Raw genomic sequence first — 15,906 nt, 5'->3', positions numbered from 1 at the left:
GTAAGGCTGGGGTCAAGCACTGGCTGATGGAGACATTCATTATGTTGTTAGATCTTTCACAACATGGGTGGTGTCTGTCATGATGCTTTTTCACTCTTCGAACACGTTTGCCCTGGGTTTACCGTTCTTTTGTGGTGCATATACTCAAGTTATACTACTAGTAGTAAACGAAGCCATTAGAAAACGAAGCCAAGCCGAGAGACTAGTAGTAGTAGAAACAAGTTTAACAATTCTCAATTTTATGTCTCAAATCCATTCTATATATTAGTCAACTGCAAAATCATGCAAACCACCCAAAACTCTCTCTCTCTTAAAAACTACTAGTACAAAATTAACCAATCGTATTTAGATATTTCGTGACCAAGCGATCTGTTGGGCGGTAAACGACGAGTTACAGTATGCTAAACGAAAAATGTCTATTCATTAATTTCATCTGGTCTCCACAACTGATCTCAACTGCTAGGCATCTGTTACGTTTTCAAATGTTTTTCTAGTTCTGTACAAGTGGTGACGTGTATCCATATTCAGATATATGGTGACCAGCCCATCCAACTGTCCTGCAACTTGCTACATGAGTAACTAACATAACACCACAGGGTGTCCGTTACCGCACCAGTTGCCATGGTGACAGACGTCTGGTCCAGGTCACTGACCTTTTGTGGTTAGAGAAGAAGAGTTAACAGTATGTTCTTCTGCGAAGGTACACATTGATATGGAAACGTCAAATCTTATATTTACTTGACCTTGGACTTTGTATATTGATATCTACTGTCTACAGTTCTCGTGGTAAGGGTCTGTGGTTCTGAAATCTCTCCAGGTGGGGGGAAGTCCATCTTGCAGGTGCCTCCCGCACCTGTGACAGGTGGCTGTGAACAGTGTGGTGTAGCTGTTTAACCATGTCTGAAAAAGTAAGAGACAAAAAGGTAAAGATAGTCCCATAGCCTTATAGAGGCCGTAGGGGCAGTGGGTAAAACATAATCCACTGTGTCTAGGGCACGGTATTGGAAGGTGGAGCACATCCCTCTCCTTCCAGAACCCTTTACCTCCCCAACCGAAGTCAGGTACCCATTTTACACCTGGGTGGAGTGAAGAAAGGGAAATTCTTCTCCTAAGAACAGAACACCTAGCTAAGAATGCCAGGGTTTGAACTTTTGATCTCATTTCCACAAGCCTAGCCACTACAGGCCACTTGATAGTGACAGATACCGATAAGAAAAGGATAAGAGAGAAAAGATAAGAAAATCCAGGGCTTTTCTAAGCACCTCACAGAAGTTACAATGTAATAGTTTTATCAAGTTGGTAACAATGTAATAGTTTTATCAAGTTGGTAAATCCCTGTAGTGGATTTCTTCAGCAAGAAAAAAACATCCACTTTTGGTGTGCCTAAAGAATTCCACAGCGAATGCCAGGATAAGACCAGGTTTTGAGAATTGAATATTGTATACGTTACAAGAACAATAATTGACCTTCCATAACTTTACTATATTCATTTAGGACAATACACCAGGTCCTGTACATATTAATCCACATGCAATAAAGCTATTAATGCTAGTATCCTAGGTTATTTTCAATGGTATTATTATGATTAATATAAGTCAGAATCCCTTTTTTTGTCCTATTGTATCATTTAACTAAGGCCATAACCCTAAATCATTGAATCAATCAATGAATAAAAGAAGGAAGACATCTATACGATTCACAGTGTTAAAAAAATCATGTCTTGGACCTTAAAATCTTGGTAATTTTCCTATTTGCAAAAATTCGTTTGTGGAAAATTGTATTTGGTTATATGCAGCATCCTGTAGACCACAAAAAAGTAGTTGATAATGTAGCTGTAATAGTACATCCGAGAAAATTGCAAATTGACAAACCAGGAATGAATAGGTCCTTAACAGGATGAAGGTCTTGTCTTTATAATAATGATAACTGCACAATATGTAATAAAAGTGACACAAGGGCATGATAATACAATGATAAATTGAACAAAAATTAATCGATTTTACTTATCAATAAAATAGCAGGCATTTTATGCAGCTCTGGAGGTTTCTTAACCACTCCTTGTCAAAAATGATTTGTTGCTTTTCATTTATCATTTGATACGCTCATACATCAAATTAAAATGCCTGCATTGAGATTAATTCAATTCTCATCTTACTGTCCGCTAGTATTTAATGCTAACTACGTATTACAGATTTTCTGTACAATCATGCAATTATGCAGACAAATGTGAAGTAACATGCTGTTTTATGATGTTCATAAATTCTTATAGAAACAGTAATAATAGAGGACAATGAATACAAAGTAGAGCATGGTGAGTGTGTACCAAGTACTATTTGGCTGAATGTGTGCAATTTTGGTTACTGCAAAAATAGGAAATGGGAGACATCTGGAAAATGCTCTTTATTCTAGTTGCAACAGGAATACACGTGGAGCACTAGGCAGCTTCTGGAAAGTGTTTTGGGTTTTTGTAAATGTGTTGGAAGTGTATTGAATGATTGTGGGAAAATACCCAATTGAATTACATATAGAATGGATTCTAGTAAAGGCACCATTGTTTGTGTTTCATACATTTCTGGCCTACCTCATCTTACAACCCAAAGAATACCTAATCACAACCCTGTCAATCAACTGAAGCCCAATCTCCACCCACCCTCTTTCAATACTTGCTGCAGAGGATAGGAATACATACAAACTAAACCAGTGTTACCAGAAACAAAACTTCCGCCCAAGTAACTTGAAATGTCAGGTCATGTTTGAAAAAAAATTAACAAAATGTTGTAGACCTTATTTCCCCCCTCAGCTTTTGAGCCTCATCCTGAATTGAATCGTTTCTAACGGCGTACAGTGGTATAGGCAGACTATTATAGCAAAAATGATAGTTTTAGAATGTTCTGCAGCTCTCAACATATTATGGGAAGCAGATGCATGTCCCCAGTGCTGTGCTCAATACAAGTTGGGAAGGCTCTCTCTATATTTTTAGAAAGCTTGTGTAGCACCTGCCCATGTTACTTTTGGGTCTCCCCGATTTAGCCAGTGTGACCTTGCAAGAGGTAAGGGGTCAATGCACTGTAAAGCTTTAGAAAGCATAAATTGAGAGTCTAGAATTATAATATACAAAAATGAGTGTTTTCAACTTACCAGAAAAGTCTGTAGTGCTAAGTCAGGATGGATGGGGTGTTGGTAGTGTAAGGTTGCAGCTGTGGCATGATCCGAGATCTGAAACACACAGGTATCGTGTAGAGTTGACTAATGTCTTTTTAATGTATTATTCAAAGTAGCACAACAAACTTATTCTTAAACCTATTAAAGTTATAACCCTCAGGTAGTAATTACTGAATGAATGAATGAATGAATGAATGATTGAATGATGATGAAGCTTGTTTGAAAGAACTGGATACATCAAGTCCTAATAGCTTCACTTATATTCTGGTAGAGAGATAATTAACCCAAACTGTTATAGATTCAACTAACTAGAAAGGCCAATATTTGCTTTGGAGCAAATACAGCGATGGGTTCACCACATTTTACGACATGGCAGGGAAAGAATGAGAAACACAAGGGAAAACAATGATTTACATTGATATAACTATAATATGAAGTAACATACAACTAAAACAACAGTTGGATAGCTATTCCCTACTTTATTGGTTAGGATTTTTAATTGCATAATGCAAACTGTTGATTTTCAAAATAAATAAAAAAACGTTCAATGCTGGAGCAGGAAAAGCTTGAAATACCTACCAAAACACTTGAATAAAGACATACTGTCAGGTGGAAATGCTCTGTGCAGGTGTTAATCAAGTTAAATCCCAACAGCCAATCAGCAAGAAGTATAGAGGAAAGCTGCATGCCTATTGGTTGATGCCCTGCATTCCATTGTGATGACTCATGCCCAGACGTGGTAAACACGGCATACTAACACAGTAATACATTTGCTATAACACAGCCAAAAAACTCAAATAAAACCATTCTAAAAGCCTGTATCACAAAAATTTAAAAAACGCCTAGGGGTATTTGCCCACTCTACCTCCATACCAAATTTCAGGACCTTAGGCCCTAAAATGAAGAAGATGAATCCATTTAAAAAATGGCAGGAGAAGAAGAAGAAGAAGAAGGAGGAGAAGGAGGAGAAGAAACATCAGAAAAAGCAATATGGGTTCACCACCACTTCGTGGTGTGGTGAACCCATAATGAACAAAAAGCTGTTCAGAAAGTGCTCATTATATATAAATATATATTTATATTTTGCATTGGGCAAGGGAAAAGTTGGTTCGGGCAAGTAGAAATGTCCATGGGCAATTGGATTTGTGAAAAACCCGTCCAACCCTGGAAATGTCCATGTGACTTAAGGTTGAGGGACATAAGATCGAAAGGGTTATGGGTTCAATTCCTGCCTTGACAATGTGTCCCTAGGAAATCCATAGTTAACTTTACAGGACTTCCCTCACTCCACCCCGGACCTGCATATACCCAGTACATGAACCAGTGCAGGTTACATGTAGGTGCAGGTAGACATCAGAAATACATTTTGTACCTGCATAGCTCCAATTTTCCCTGCCATAACCTGCATATGCAGGTGTTATTTCAAGCCCAGGTCATAACAGAATCACTATTAATGATTTTGCTCCCAAGCGATGTGCTGAATACATAGATTAATTTTGGTAATTATCTCCATGTACATTACAAACAGGTGGGGAGTGTGATTAACACACAAGCGTGTGCTTACGATATGGTGTGACTATCTTAAGTGGCCCAGGAGTTGTGAAAGCTCCAGTGATTATCAGTCAGGTATCGTTAGCTTGTACATAAATGTCACTACACCAGCTGCACCCAATGTGTTATCCTAGATGTGTAATTATGATGCAGAAGGTTGCTGCCGCAGTGTTGACTGTTTAAACCCTGTAGTTGCTGATGTTGCTTTTTTTCACATGGAATGTGTGTTGTTTATGATTGATACATCATTATAGTTATGGTTTTAGATAAATTTTTCTGCAGCAAATTGGAGACATTATGGTGCAAATGTAATTTGTCAAAGGTTACTCATTGGCTAAGACAAGCTAATGTGGTCTATATTTTATTTCAGTACAAAAAGTGTACAGATTCTACAAAAATGTATTAAATCTGTCTATATGGGTGATTAATGCTTAATAAGTTTCCCCATGTTATACATGTTATCACGTTGATAACCCATACTTTCACAGTAGAGGCTTAATTATAAAGGTTCAACTACAATCTTGCAAATCTTATGCAACTACAAAAATGTACATCCATACGCATGTAACTTCCATTAAGTAGGCGTAAGCATTGTTTTGTCACAAGCTGGGACAAACAAAACCTTTCTCTTCTCTTGAAAATTTATGGTCTTGTATTAATGTTCTGCTTACTGCTAGCCTGAGTGTCAGCCTATAGCTTTTGTTCGCTCCATCTTGGGGAGCGGACAAAAGCTAACAAGGCTGACACTCAGGCGAGCTTACTGCCTGATCCTGTAACCGAATACAACTTTGGTGCCAAAAGGCAGCCTTAGCAGGCTAGATGCATGATCAATGATTAAAGGTGAGAATGTCTACTAGGTAATACAAGATACCATCTTCTACTTTGAAGGTCAAAGTATGTTTTTTTTTTTAAACACAAAAAATGTCACCAAATGTGCTATAACAGCATCTTTCCATTACTTGACGAAACATTGCTGCTCATGACGGACAAAATTGCCCCAATCTGTCATCTTTGACTAAGAAAAATTCGCCTGTAGAGATATAGTAAGAGATGTCATCAAAATATGCTTTAGTCTACCAGCAAAACATACTCCTCAAATTGCAAGGAATAGCGTTTTAAATGTTCAAGATTCAAAATTTTAACAGGTGAGCATGCCTTAGGTGCTTGACATGATGTTACGTCAAACAAAATTGAGATGACGGAAAAAAAATTCAGTCTGGCTATAGCACACAGTTACATACATGTACAATATAGAATGATTGTGGGTGCAACATGCACATGTACAATGTATATGCCCCAGGGAAAAAGTCTTGATAAATTACCCTGAAGTGTGGCATGTCACGTCTGGTTTATGTCTAGTATACAGGCTGGTGAAAGATTCTTTGAAAGCCGGGTCGGGTGATATTAACCCCTGTAAAGCTACTGTTGTCATGAAAGAGTGCTAGTGTGTACACTCTTGGTGGTCGAGGGTAGGGATGTGTACCGGTACGCAGTACCGATACTGTACCAGAAAAATTGATAACGTACAGGTCTAAAATACAGTACCCGTACTGTACCTGTATAGAGTCACACTAATTATATGCTTATTTGTGACCTAAAATAGGGAAATAGCTGGTCCCCCATGGGTCCCATGGACAGGACAGTGTGTTTGTGTTACAGACTGAGCCTCCCTCTACGCTCACTCTAGATGTCACTTTGGCTAGTTTTGAGTCAGATGAGACCATTTAGGGTATGAGATGAAAACAAAAACATCTAACCAACCTTGCTTACATTTCCTCAGAGCTTCTGGTTGAAGTTCTGCTTCTTGCCGCTATATACAAATGTACATGTATGTAGCCAGTGTAGATGGCACTTTTGCGGCAAGAACACAAGAACACTGGTTGTAGAAAAAAGAAAATTCCAATATCCTATGGTCTACCAACCTGATGAAACTATTTTTGGTCACATCACTTCAAATGAGAATATGTAAAAAAAAAAATTACATTTCAACTATACTTACTACAAATCCGAGCTGTTTTGCATTTGCTGGCAAATATTGCCTGAACTGCGCCGACTGGCTCAACAGTATCCTGCTGACAAAGCTTGTTTATGTATAAATAATGTTCTAACACGATGACATGCTTCAGGGTTGGTGAGGGGTTCATTTGTCACTTCACCACAGCTGAGGGCCTGGTCACATACATCATGCATTTGTCGTACAAACAGAAACTGAAGGGCATTGATGGGACAGTCATGCCTGTGTCCTCAAGCTGATGTCTTGTTACAGAAAAGGCTACCATAGATCCCTGGTGTTTGGTTCAGTTACAGGCAGTGTTCTATCCAGTGCCCGTCTTTTTGTCACTTGACCGAATTTTGCTGCTCATGACAGACAAAAATTTTGCCCAATCTGTCATCTTTGATGGACAAAAATCAGTGTGTATATATGGAACGAGACATCATTAAACATCATCTACCTGCAAAATTTTCATCTCAAAATGCGGTAAATAGCTTTTCAGAGGGTCAAGATTGCCCTATTTTTCGTGTGTGTGTGTGTGGGGGGGCATGCCCACAGACACCAATAGGACTGTAACAATTGCTTTCCCCCCTCGACATGATGTTACGACAATTTAGTAAGGCATAGGAAAAAAAAAGTTTTCTGTTTCCAGTTTCAGTAGGTACAGTGTAGGGATTATCTTTTACTTTATTCTTTTTAAGACTTCAGTGATATCTATATAGTTATCCAACTTATACAATACAGTCAACAAAGTATAACTTGCATAAGGACACTAAAAAAGTCTCAATGTCAATGTTGAAAAACCGATTGTGCAATGTTTCATCACTCAGGGAGCTAGAAAAGATCAATCAGCTCGAAACAGTTATGTCCCTTGCAGGGATCCACAAAAAAAACAAGGCTAGGGTCGGCAGTTTTTTCTCGGGTCAGTCGGGAAGTAGGAAACACAACATTTTTTTCTAGGCCTAAGGGACATCAATATATCATGACAGTCTACCATGAATCTGGCTGTGCTGTATCTGTAAGTCCTATTAACATTTCACCTCAAGTAATGTACAGTGTCTGAGACCCATTAACAGGATTTCATCAGGAAAAGGCTTTTTTCTACATTTAGAATCAGAAGGGTTAGTTCGCTTTGAGTCTAAGGCTTAGGCTTCAGGCAATCTAGTCCTACATAATCTGACATAAAAGCAGCTCCTAGATCCTTCTCAGTGTTTGTTTTAGATGGATATCTGCCGAAAAGTCCCCCTGTAAGAGATATGTGTTCCCTGGAGATTTTTTTGTCCGTGTAGAGACAAAAACCATTATACTACTCAAGGCTACTCATTCTTTTCTTGGATAAAAGAACTTTCAGTTTTGTTGTCAAATCAAATGCTATTCAGTTAAAGGTTGGTGCACTGATAATAATGTTTACAGAAATGACAGTTATGGTATCCTGTTACCTGCACAGTTTAGCTTAGCTTGGTCATCCTATACCATTTAAGGTGAAGGTCCAACAGTTTTTTATCAGTTGAGGCAGTGGGTTGTTAGTCCACTGTGTCTACGGCACAGCATTGGAAGGCAGAGCCCATCCCTCTCCTTCCACTGACTTTCACCTCCCCAACCAATGTTTGGTATTCTATACACTTTGGTGGAGTACGGAAAGTCATATAAAGTGCCTTTTGGATTCCCCATAGACATCAAGGAAGGAATCGATCCCATAACCTTTGATTTCATGTCTAGTGTTAGATAGCCATCTACACCTGGGTGGAGTGAAGGAAGTCCTGTAAAGTTCCCTTAGGATTTCCTAAGGATGCAACGTCAAGGCAGGAATTGATCCCGTAACCTCTCGATTTTATGTCTACTATAGCCTTTAGACACTGCTGCCATCACTACTAACGCAACACCAGTAATGGCTTCCATAAAATGGCGTACTGTTTTATATTTTTCTCATCCTTACCTTTTCAAACACCTTGAACTGGCTCTTCGACCAAATATCCAGCTGTAAAAGAAACAAATAACAAATGTTCAGCACCAAGGACAGTTTTTTTTATGTGAGTGGATAGTGTTCAGTACCAAGGACAGGCATGTTCTTGTGTGTGTGTGCATGTGTGTTTGTTCTTGTGTGTGTGTGTGTGTGTGTGCGTGTGTGTGTGTGTGTGTGATCAGCACCAAGGACAGGTTTGTTCTTTCAAGTTTGACACACGATGAATGAATCACTATTTTGTTTTCCACACAGTCCAAACATGTCTTTACTGTCCTCCTGAGTAACCTATTTCTGGACCTGACTGTGACACACTTTAGCCTAATGTATAAAACATTTACATATCTTGCTGTGTACCAATTTTACATGTGGGTGGAGTGAGTAAAGTTGTGAAGTGCCTTTCCCAAGGACAAATTGTTGAGCAATAACCAGGATCGAACCCACAACCTCTCAATCTAAGTGTTCGCTATACCCTTGCCATTTGGCAATATGTCGCCACCATCTTGTACTTTCTGAGGCAAGTAGTAGCATTAATGAAAACATAAAACTGACAACTTCAGCCTAATGTACAAACATTTACACACCTTGCAGTCCTCCTGAGTAACACATTCCTTCAGCCTAATGTACTAACATTTACACACCTTGCCGTCCTCTTGAGTGATATTTTCCTGGAACCCTTTCACCACTACCCGGTCGATCAGCAGCCCTCGGAGAACAACAATGGCCTGTAACGTCCGCCCCAGTCCGATCTGAAAGGGAAAAAAAGTTTCTTCTTATTCATAATATTATATGGGGTCGTGTGGTGCAGTCGGTAGCGCATTCGTATCACACCCAAGAGATCGAGGGTTTGAATCCTGGCCATGAAACCGATGTTGTGCCCTTGGGAAAGGCACTTTACACAACTTTCCTCAATTCACTCAGGTGGAAATGAGTACCTAGCTTCGGTTAGGGACGTCCCTCGGATAAGACGTTAAATGGAGGTCCTGTGTTTGGAGATGGCCACACCCCACACACTTTAAAGAACCCACCACACTTTTTGAAAAGAGTAGGGGACCTTCCCGGTGAGTGGTTCAAACCTTACAGTCTGGTCTTACACAGCTTGTACATGTACATGTACGTATGTTACCTGGCTGGCTGGCCAAATGACTCAATCGAATCGGAAAAGAGAAGAAAATTTTCTTCCGCTTCATAAGAAGTGGAATAATATAGTTGCCTGATTCTTGCTGTTTTTGTCTTCCAAATGTTATCTGGCTGGTCCTATGTCTCTAAGCAAGTAACATACATGTACACGTAGGCCTCCTTTCCTGTTTAGGATTGTACATGTCTGACGAAAAGTAGTGGATGCTACTTGAAAAATTTGACAGTTTTCAAAAGTTATCCAGTTGCTTGAGCAATAATCCCTTGTGTATCTCATTACCTGGATGTCAAACCTTCATTGATGCAAACATACATTTTGCACACCCCAATCAAATCTAATAAGACAAAAAAATTTCCTTCTGATTCATAAAAAATGACATATACATTTACATTATTGCCTGATTCCAGCTGTTTCTGTCTTTAAAGAATGTTTCTTGAGTGGCCCTTAACCAAAAGGCCATCTCATGTTGCTCCCTGAGGACAACATAGCTTGTATCCTATGCCCCAATCAAATCTGAAAAGAGAACTGTACAAAAAAGGCATTACAGTTGCTCATTCCTGCTGTTTTTGTCTTGTAAATGTTGGCAATTGTTGTCTGGCTGGCCTCGTGCCTGTATCCTAAGGGCCATCCAATTTTGTTGCCTCCTGATGATAACACTAGGTTGCAATAAATGCACCAATCTTATCTCAGACAATTTATAAAATAAATTGCAGTATCCTGACTATTTTTTTTGTCTTCCAAATGTTCTCTGGCTGGTCTTGTACCTGTAACTAAGTACATTTGAAAGTATGCTCCAATGAAATCTAAATTGTAAAAAGAGAATTGTAAAAAAACTCCCTTTAATTCCTAAGAAAAGGCATGTACAGTCTTCCAAACATTGCCTGGTTGCATCTGACCTTGTGTCTGTACAAGTAACCAAAAAGTAACAGTCTTCTTTTTAGCACATTAAATGGACAATTCCCAGGGCTCGAAATTCATCTTTGAGAATAGGTGCACTGGTGCAGCCAACTTAAAAAAATTAGGTGCACAAAATCTTTTTGTGTGCACCATATAAAGCAAAACTTACTGCTCCTCTTCCGAGCTGGAATCTGAAATGGGAGCTAACTTCAAAATCTTTTAAACAAGTACTACAACAAAGATTTTTATCATCTTGCTGACACTTAGATGCAAAAAATATCCTGTATACTATTATACATTTAATATGTACAAAAATAAAAATATATACAACATTTGAGTGAAAAAAAAATTGGGTGAACAGCTCTAATTTTAGGCTCACTATGGTCCACATGCACCCAGTATTTCCAGCCCTGATCCCTGTTGAAATGTCGGCTACAACTGGCTCATCTCAACACATTATCACAGGCTTGATGTTATCCTTTGATCTTGCAGTTCACCCCTGGTCAGCATTGTTGACTCCATCATCGTTAAGTTGTCTGTCACCGTACCAGCGTGACATTTAAGGGGAGCCCTTTTAAGAGAAACCAGAGTGGGTGGGCGATGACGTCCTTTATGCATATTTAATTGCCTGTCAAGCCGCTTGTCTGGAGAGTCTGTGACTGCTCAAATAACAGAGACTGCTGGTGGTATCTGTGCAACATGGATGTTCAATGTTGTACTGCCAGGTATGTGACTGTCATATTTGACACTTTGTTTTGGAAAAAGATCTGCTTCGATGTTGAATGACTTGTACAATATTCAGGCTATTTTGTTGCTGATTGCAAATTGCAGAGACTGTTGGTGGTATCTGTGCAACATGGATGTTCAATGTTGTACCGCCAGGTATGTGACTGTCATATTCAACACTTTGTTTTTGAAAAAAAAAATCAGGTTCCATGTTAAACAACTTATACAATATCCGGGCTATTTTGCAAATTGCAAAGACTGTTGGTGGTATCTGTGCAACATGGATGTTCAATGTTGTACTGCCAGGTATGTGACTGTCATATTCGACACTTTGTTTTGGACAAAAGATCAGCTCCGATGTTGAACGACTTGTACAATATTCAGCTTTTTTGCTGTTGATGGCAATCATGATTCTGATGGGTATAATATGTAGAAATATTGTTGTAGATTTTCTATAGTATTGTTGTAGATTTTCTATCCAAAAGAAATCCATTTTACAATGTAAAACAACTCTTAGTCTTATGCCAGGGATTTGTGTTGTGCATGTCTATGGCGTTGGATATGCAAAAGTTTTGTAAGATGGTCTATAGACTTGATGGCTAATTAATGCTAAGAGGACGGAGGGTCATTTTTGACTGGTTCAATGTTGCAACTTTGCTGTTCAACAACATTTATGGCTACAAACTTGTTAAAAATACATGGAATCCTAGTTGTGCTGAGAAAGAACAGGCAAAAAGGGAAAGAATGTACATGGATCATAAAAATTGTTGCATTTGTGTCCAATTTGGATGCAGATATTTCATATTTAATAATTCAAATGTGATCACTTTTTTAACACGCTATAGAAAACCTAACAGTTGAAATAATTTGATTATAATCTGTTCAACGCCAAGTGCATTTTTCACATTGTTAGCCTTTTGTACAGACATGTAAAATTATCTGCTAACCTTGTAGAGTGCACTCTCCAGGAGAATGCCAAGGGTTAAGTACTCTAGAGCCACTAAGCTGTTTGTCCTTCTACTTTCTAAAACAGTGAAAGAACCATTAACCTTCTGACACTATCATGACAGTTACATGTATATCAATCTGTCAATTATAATACTTGTCAACCTTCTGTGCTGGAAATACTAAATGTAGGTGCATATCATGCACTTCTGTTCACTCAAAGATTGGAGCTATTATGAAGCAAGTTTGAGCTGTGATTTCAAACACAAGAAATTGGACTTATCTAAATTTTTGACTGTACAACTCAAGTCTTTATCAAGGAATGAGCAATCTACCGCTTCTGTGAAGTGACATTATGCAGACGGGGCGGGGGGCGTCACAAACTTCCTGCAACAAATTATCCACAGCTCACCAAATCACATAACGTGAGGTCACAGAAGCATTGGATTGCTTATTCCTTGACAAAGGCTGAAGTTGTTAATACGGTTAAAAAAATTTGGGTACGTCCAATTTGTTGTGCTGGAAATTGCATACTTTTTTCTCTCAGGTTGTCCAGTGCCAGCAGGACAAACTAAGCCCAAAGCCAGGTTGCCCATCAATATTTCAGGTTGTCCTGAACATGGGCTGTTTATTTCAGAAGGCAAGCCGTAAGCCAGACCACCTGCTCTCATGTGAGACAATTTATTTCTGACAATGGCTACTATAAAATTCAAAAAGGTAACCGTTGCTTTATATGTAAAAAGAAAGAAGAAAATAACCCGTTGGTTCAACATGAATTGGTAGGAAGAGTGTATTAGTTAGCCTTGTTGCTTTCATCTGTAAAACTGCTTGCAAAATTTTCAGGCTAACTCTATTTGTTACCAGTAAATTGCAGATTAAAGATAGGTGTTTCGTGTCTTGCTAAGGCTGTCAGCTATAATCTGACTTAAGTATTATATACAATTAGGATGTCACGCTACACATAATAGCTATATGCCCTGTCTGCTTAGCTTACTTGGTAGCAGCATATAGGTATTATCAATTTTGTAACAGTCTTTGTAATAATCAAGCAATTTTAGTACAGTCACAAATCAGAGCTACATGGTTGTCCCTCTTTATGACTCAGTTAATGTGTTTATAATTATCTTTGCAAGTACCAAATGCTATGATCGCTTTTAATAATGAAGAAATTAAGAATGTCGTAACTTTGAGCTGGCATTTAGAAGAGAAATGCGTGAGATATATAATTGTGCATCATTAATATAATCTATTAGTACATAAATAATCTCTGTAACACTCAAAAACATTAAGGTAAGGTGAAAAGTATTCAACGGAAGGCAGTGACACTACCAACAACAATTTCAGCACCAAGGAAAGACACAATACAAGCTGTTCTACTGGGTTATAGACAGATCAGAAAACAGAACAATTATTTGTAAGGCTGCCTATCTGGTAAAAAAGGTAAAAGTAAAGGCAGTCCCATAGCCTTTTTGAGGTAGTATAGGGGACTTTGGTTGTTAGTCCACTGTGTCTAAGGCAAGGTATTGGAAGGTAGAGCCCATCCCTCTACTTCCACTGCCTTTTATCTCCCCAACTGAAGTCAGGTATCCATTTTACCTGGGTGGAGACAATCTCTCAATCTAGTGTCCACTACCCTTGCCATTTAGCAGTACGATGCCACCATCTTGTACTTTCTGAGGCACTTGGTAGCATCATGTATGAATGCATTACAAATTACAACGCATTTGAATAAGACGATATCTTTGAAGATACTTTTCTTCACAGTTTGGCAGATATTGAATATGTGACATGAAAACAACACTGCTGTCATGTTTTCAATAAAACTGATCTGAGTAAGTTACGACCTATAATCATTTCCTACATTGCACTAAGCTGTTATTGACAACAGTAATTGGGTAAGATTGCAGCATTGAGCCTAATCCGTCTGTCTGTTCAGGTGTGTGACCCGTATTGCTCATAATGGCACCCCTGGGAACTGGATCCTAGGAATTATATCCTCTCTAATGTGTTCATAAATGATACATTACCCCGGCACAGACCTGCAAAACAGACGGTGAAGTCATCGTAGCTTTTCTGAACGAACTACAAATGTACATGTATGTGTGTTTTGTAATCATAATCTGCTACTTATAAGATACAGTGATGATCACGACATCCAATATTTATACTGACTTAATAGTCATCCTGTTTTTATGTTTACCATCGCAGAAGGAAAACATATTGTTTTTGCCTTGTTTCTTTCTCTTCTTCTTCCTCTTCTTCTTCTCCAAATAAGGTCAATGACCTGAACCAGATGCCTGTCACCATGGTAACTTGTGTTGGGTTACATCATGCTGCAATTTTATAGCAGGAGGGATTTAGACTCCTTTTACCATATAAATGTATATGAATGTGTTTGAGTAAGAATCAACAGAGCAGACCATATGCAAAGGTTATGCATTTCCTTTGCAAATGTTACCTTTCTAGTTTTGATTTTTTTAATATCATTTATTTATTGATATTGGTTAAAGATACAGCTAAGGCTGCCCAGCTAGTGTGTGGCTATTATTAAGAGTGGACCTTGAGGCTAATATGAGAAGCAGGTTTGCCATGCCACCATATGGGTGATTTATAGTTAATCCTTGAATTGGAACCATACTGTTTTGGAGAGTACTTTTGCCCATAAATATCATTTACTTGAATGTCTTCAATATTGAATAGTCTTCACCAACTTGAGTGGATTGTATGATAGTATTTTTCTTATACTTTTGTATGGTAGTTTTTATTAGTGCTTTAAATATCACTGTAAATAACTGTCATAAACCATAAGTTGCACAAACCATAAGTTTCACAAAAAGTTGCAAGCCAAATATGTATACGTCAACATCTTTCTTTCATCTATATTGATATTTTTTCAAACACAGTATATCTCTATATCTACGCAACTGTATGTGGTTCTACTATTCCCTCAAGTGCTTTTTTCTAGGTTGACAAGACGTCAAATTACTGTCCCGTTTAGTAAAACAGTCCTAATACAACAGAGTCCGATGTAATCTTCTAAAAGCATTTTGCGCCTGAAGCAGCTGAAGTTACTGTATTAGTGCAAATCCACAGTGAAAAGGTACCCTAGATGTCTGAAATATCATACACGAATACACACATACTTCCATGTGGTAAAATTTTCTTGAAACAGTAAAGATACAATTTCCTCTCTAATTTGTACAGAAAGAAACAACCGGAACTGTGTTTATATGTATGTCTGAAATTTTTCCAACACTTATATAGGCAGACTCTGACTCCACAAAACTGTCTTGCACTCTTAATTGTAGCATCATTGAATGCTACTACATAATAGGAATTGTTTTCAAAACGTTTCATTTTGATGAACTGAAAGGGAAGAAACTGCAGTGCAGGTAAACGTTCTCTGTCAGGGCTCAAAATCCTTTTTCCGGATACGTGCAAAATTGCACAATTGTCATTGGCAAAAAATTTAGGTGCACTTTGGAAAATTTATGTGCAAAATTACATTTATGTCAGTGAAGGTTAGACATACAG

General features: G+C 38.3%; 1 protein-coding gene across 2 annotated transcripts in view; it reads right to left on the bottom strand.

Annotated features, from left to right (window-relative positions):
- Positions 1–244: 244 nt before the first annotated feature.
- Positions 245–15,906, bottom strand: part of LOC109482655 (mediator of RNA polymerase II transcription subunit 27-like) — a 34,516-nt gene continuing 18,854 nt past the window's right edge. For both annotated transcript variants that reach the window (XM_019785477.1, XM_019785478.1), the window contains exons 5-8: positions 9,308–9,415; positions 8,643–8,684; positions 3,139–3,216; positions 245–900 (exon numbers count right to left, since the gene is read on the bottom strand). In XM_019785477.1, the coding sequence (XP_019641036.1) occupies positions 766–900; positions 3,139–3,216; positions 8,643–8,684; positions 9,308–9,415 (363 nt within the window). In that variant the 3' untranslated portion in view covers positions 245–765. The remainder of the gene's footprint in view (positions 901–3,138; positions 3,217–8,642; positions 8,685–9,307; positions 9,416–15,906) is intronic.

Source organism: Branchiostoma belcheri, unplaced genomic scaffold (assembly GCF_001625305.1).
Source record: "Branchiostoma belcheri isolate BF01 breed outbred unplaced genomic scaffold, Haploidv18h27 scaffold6, whole genome shotgun sequence".
Taxonomy (NCBI): Eukaryota; Metazoa; Chordata; class Leptocardii; order Amphioxiformes; family Branchiostomatidae; genus Branchiostoma; species Branchiostoma belcheri.
This window is presented reverse-complemented; position numbering and strand designations above follow the sequence as displayed.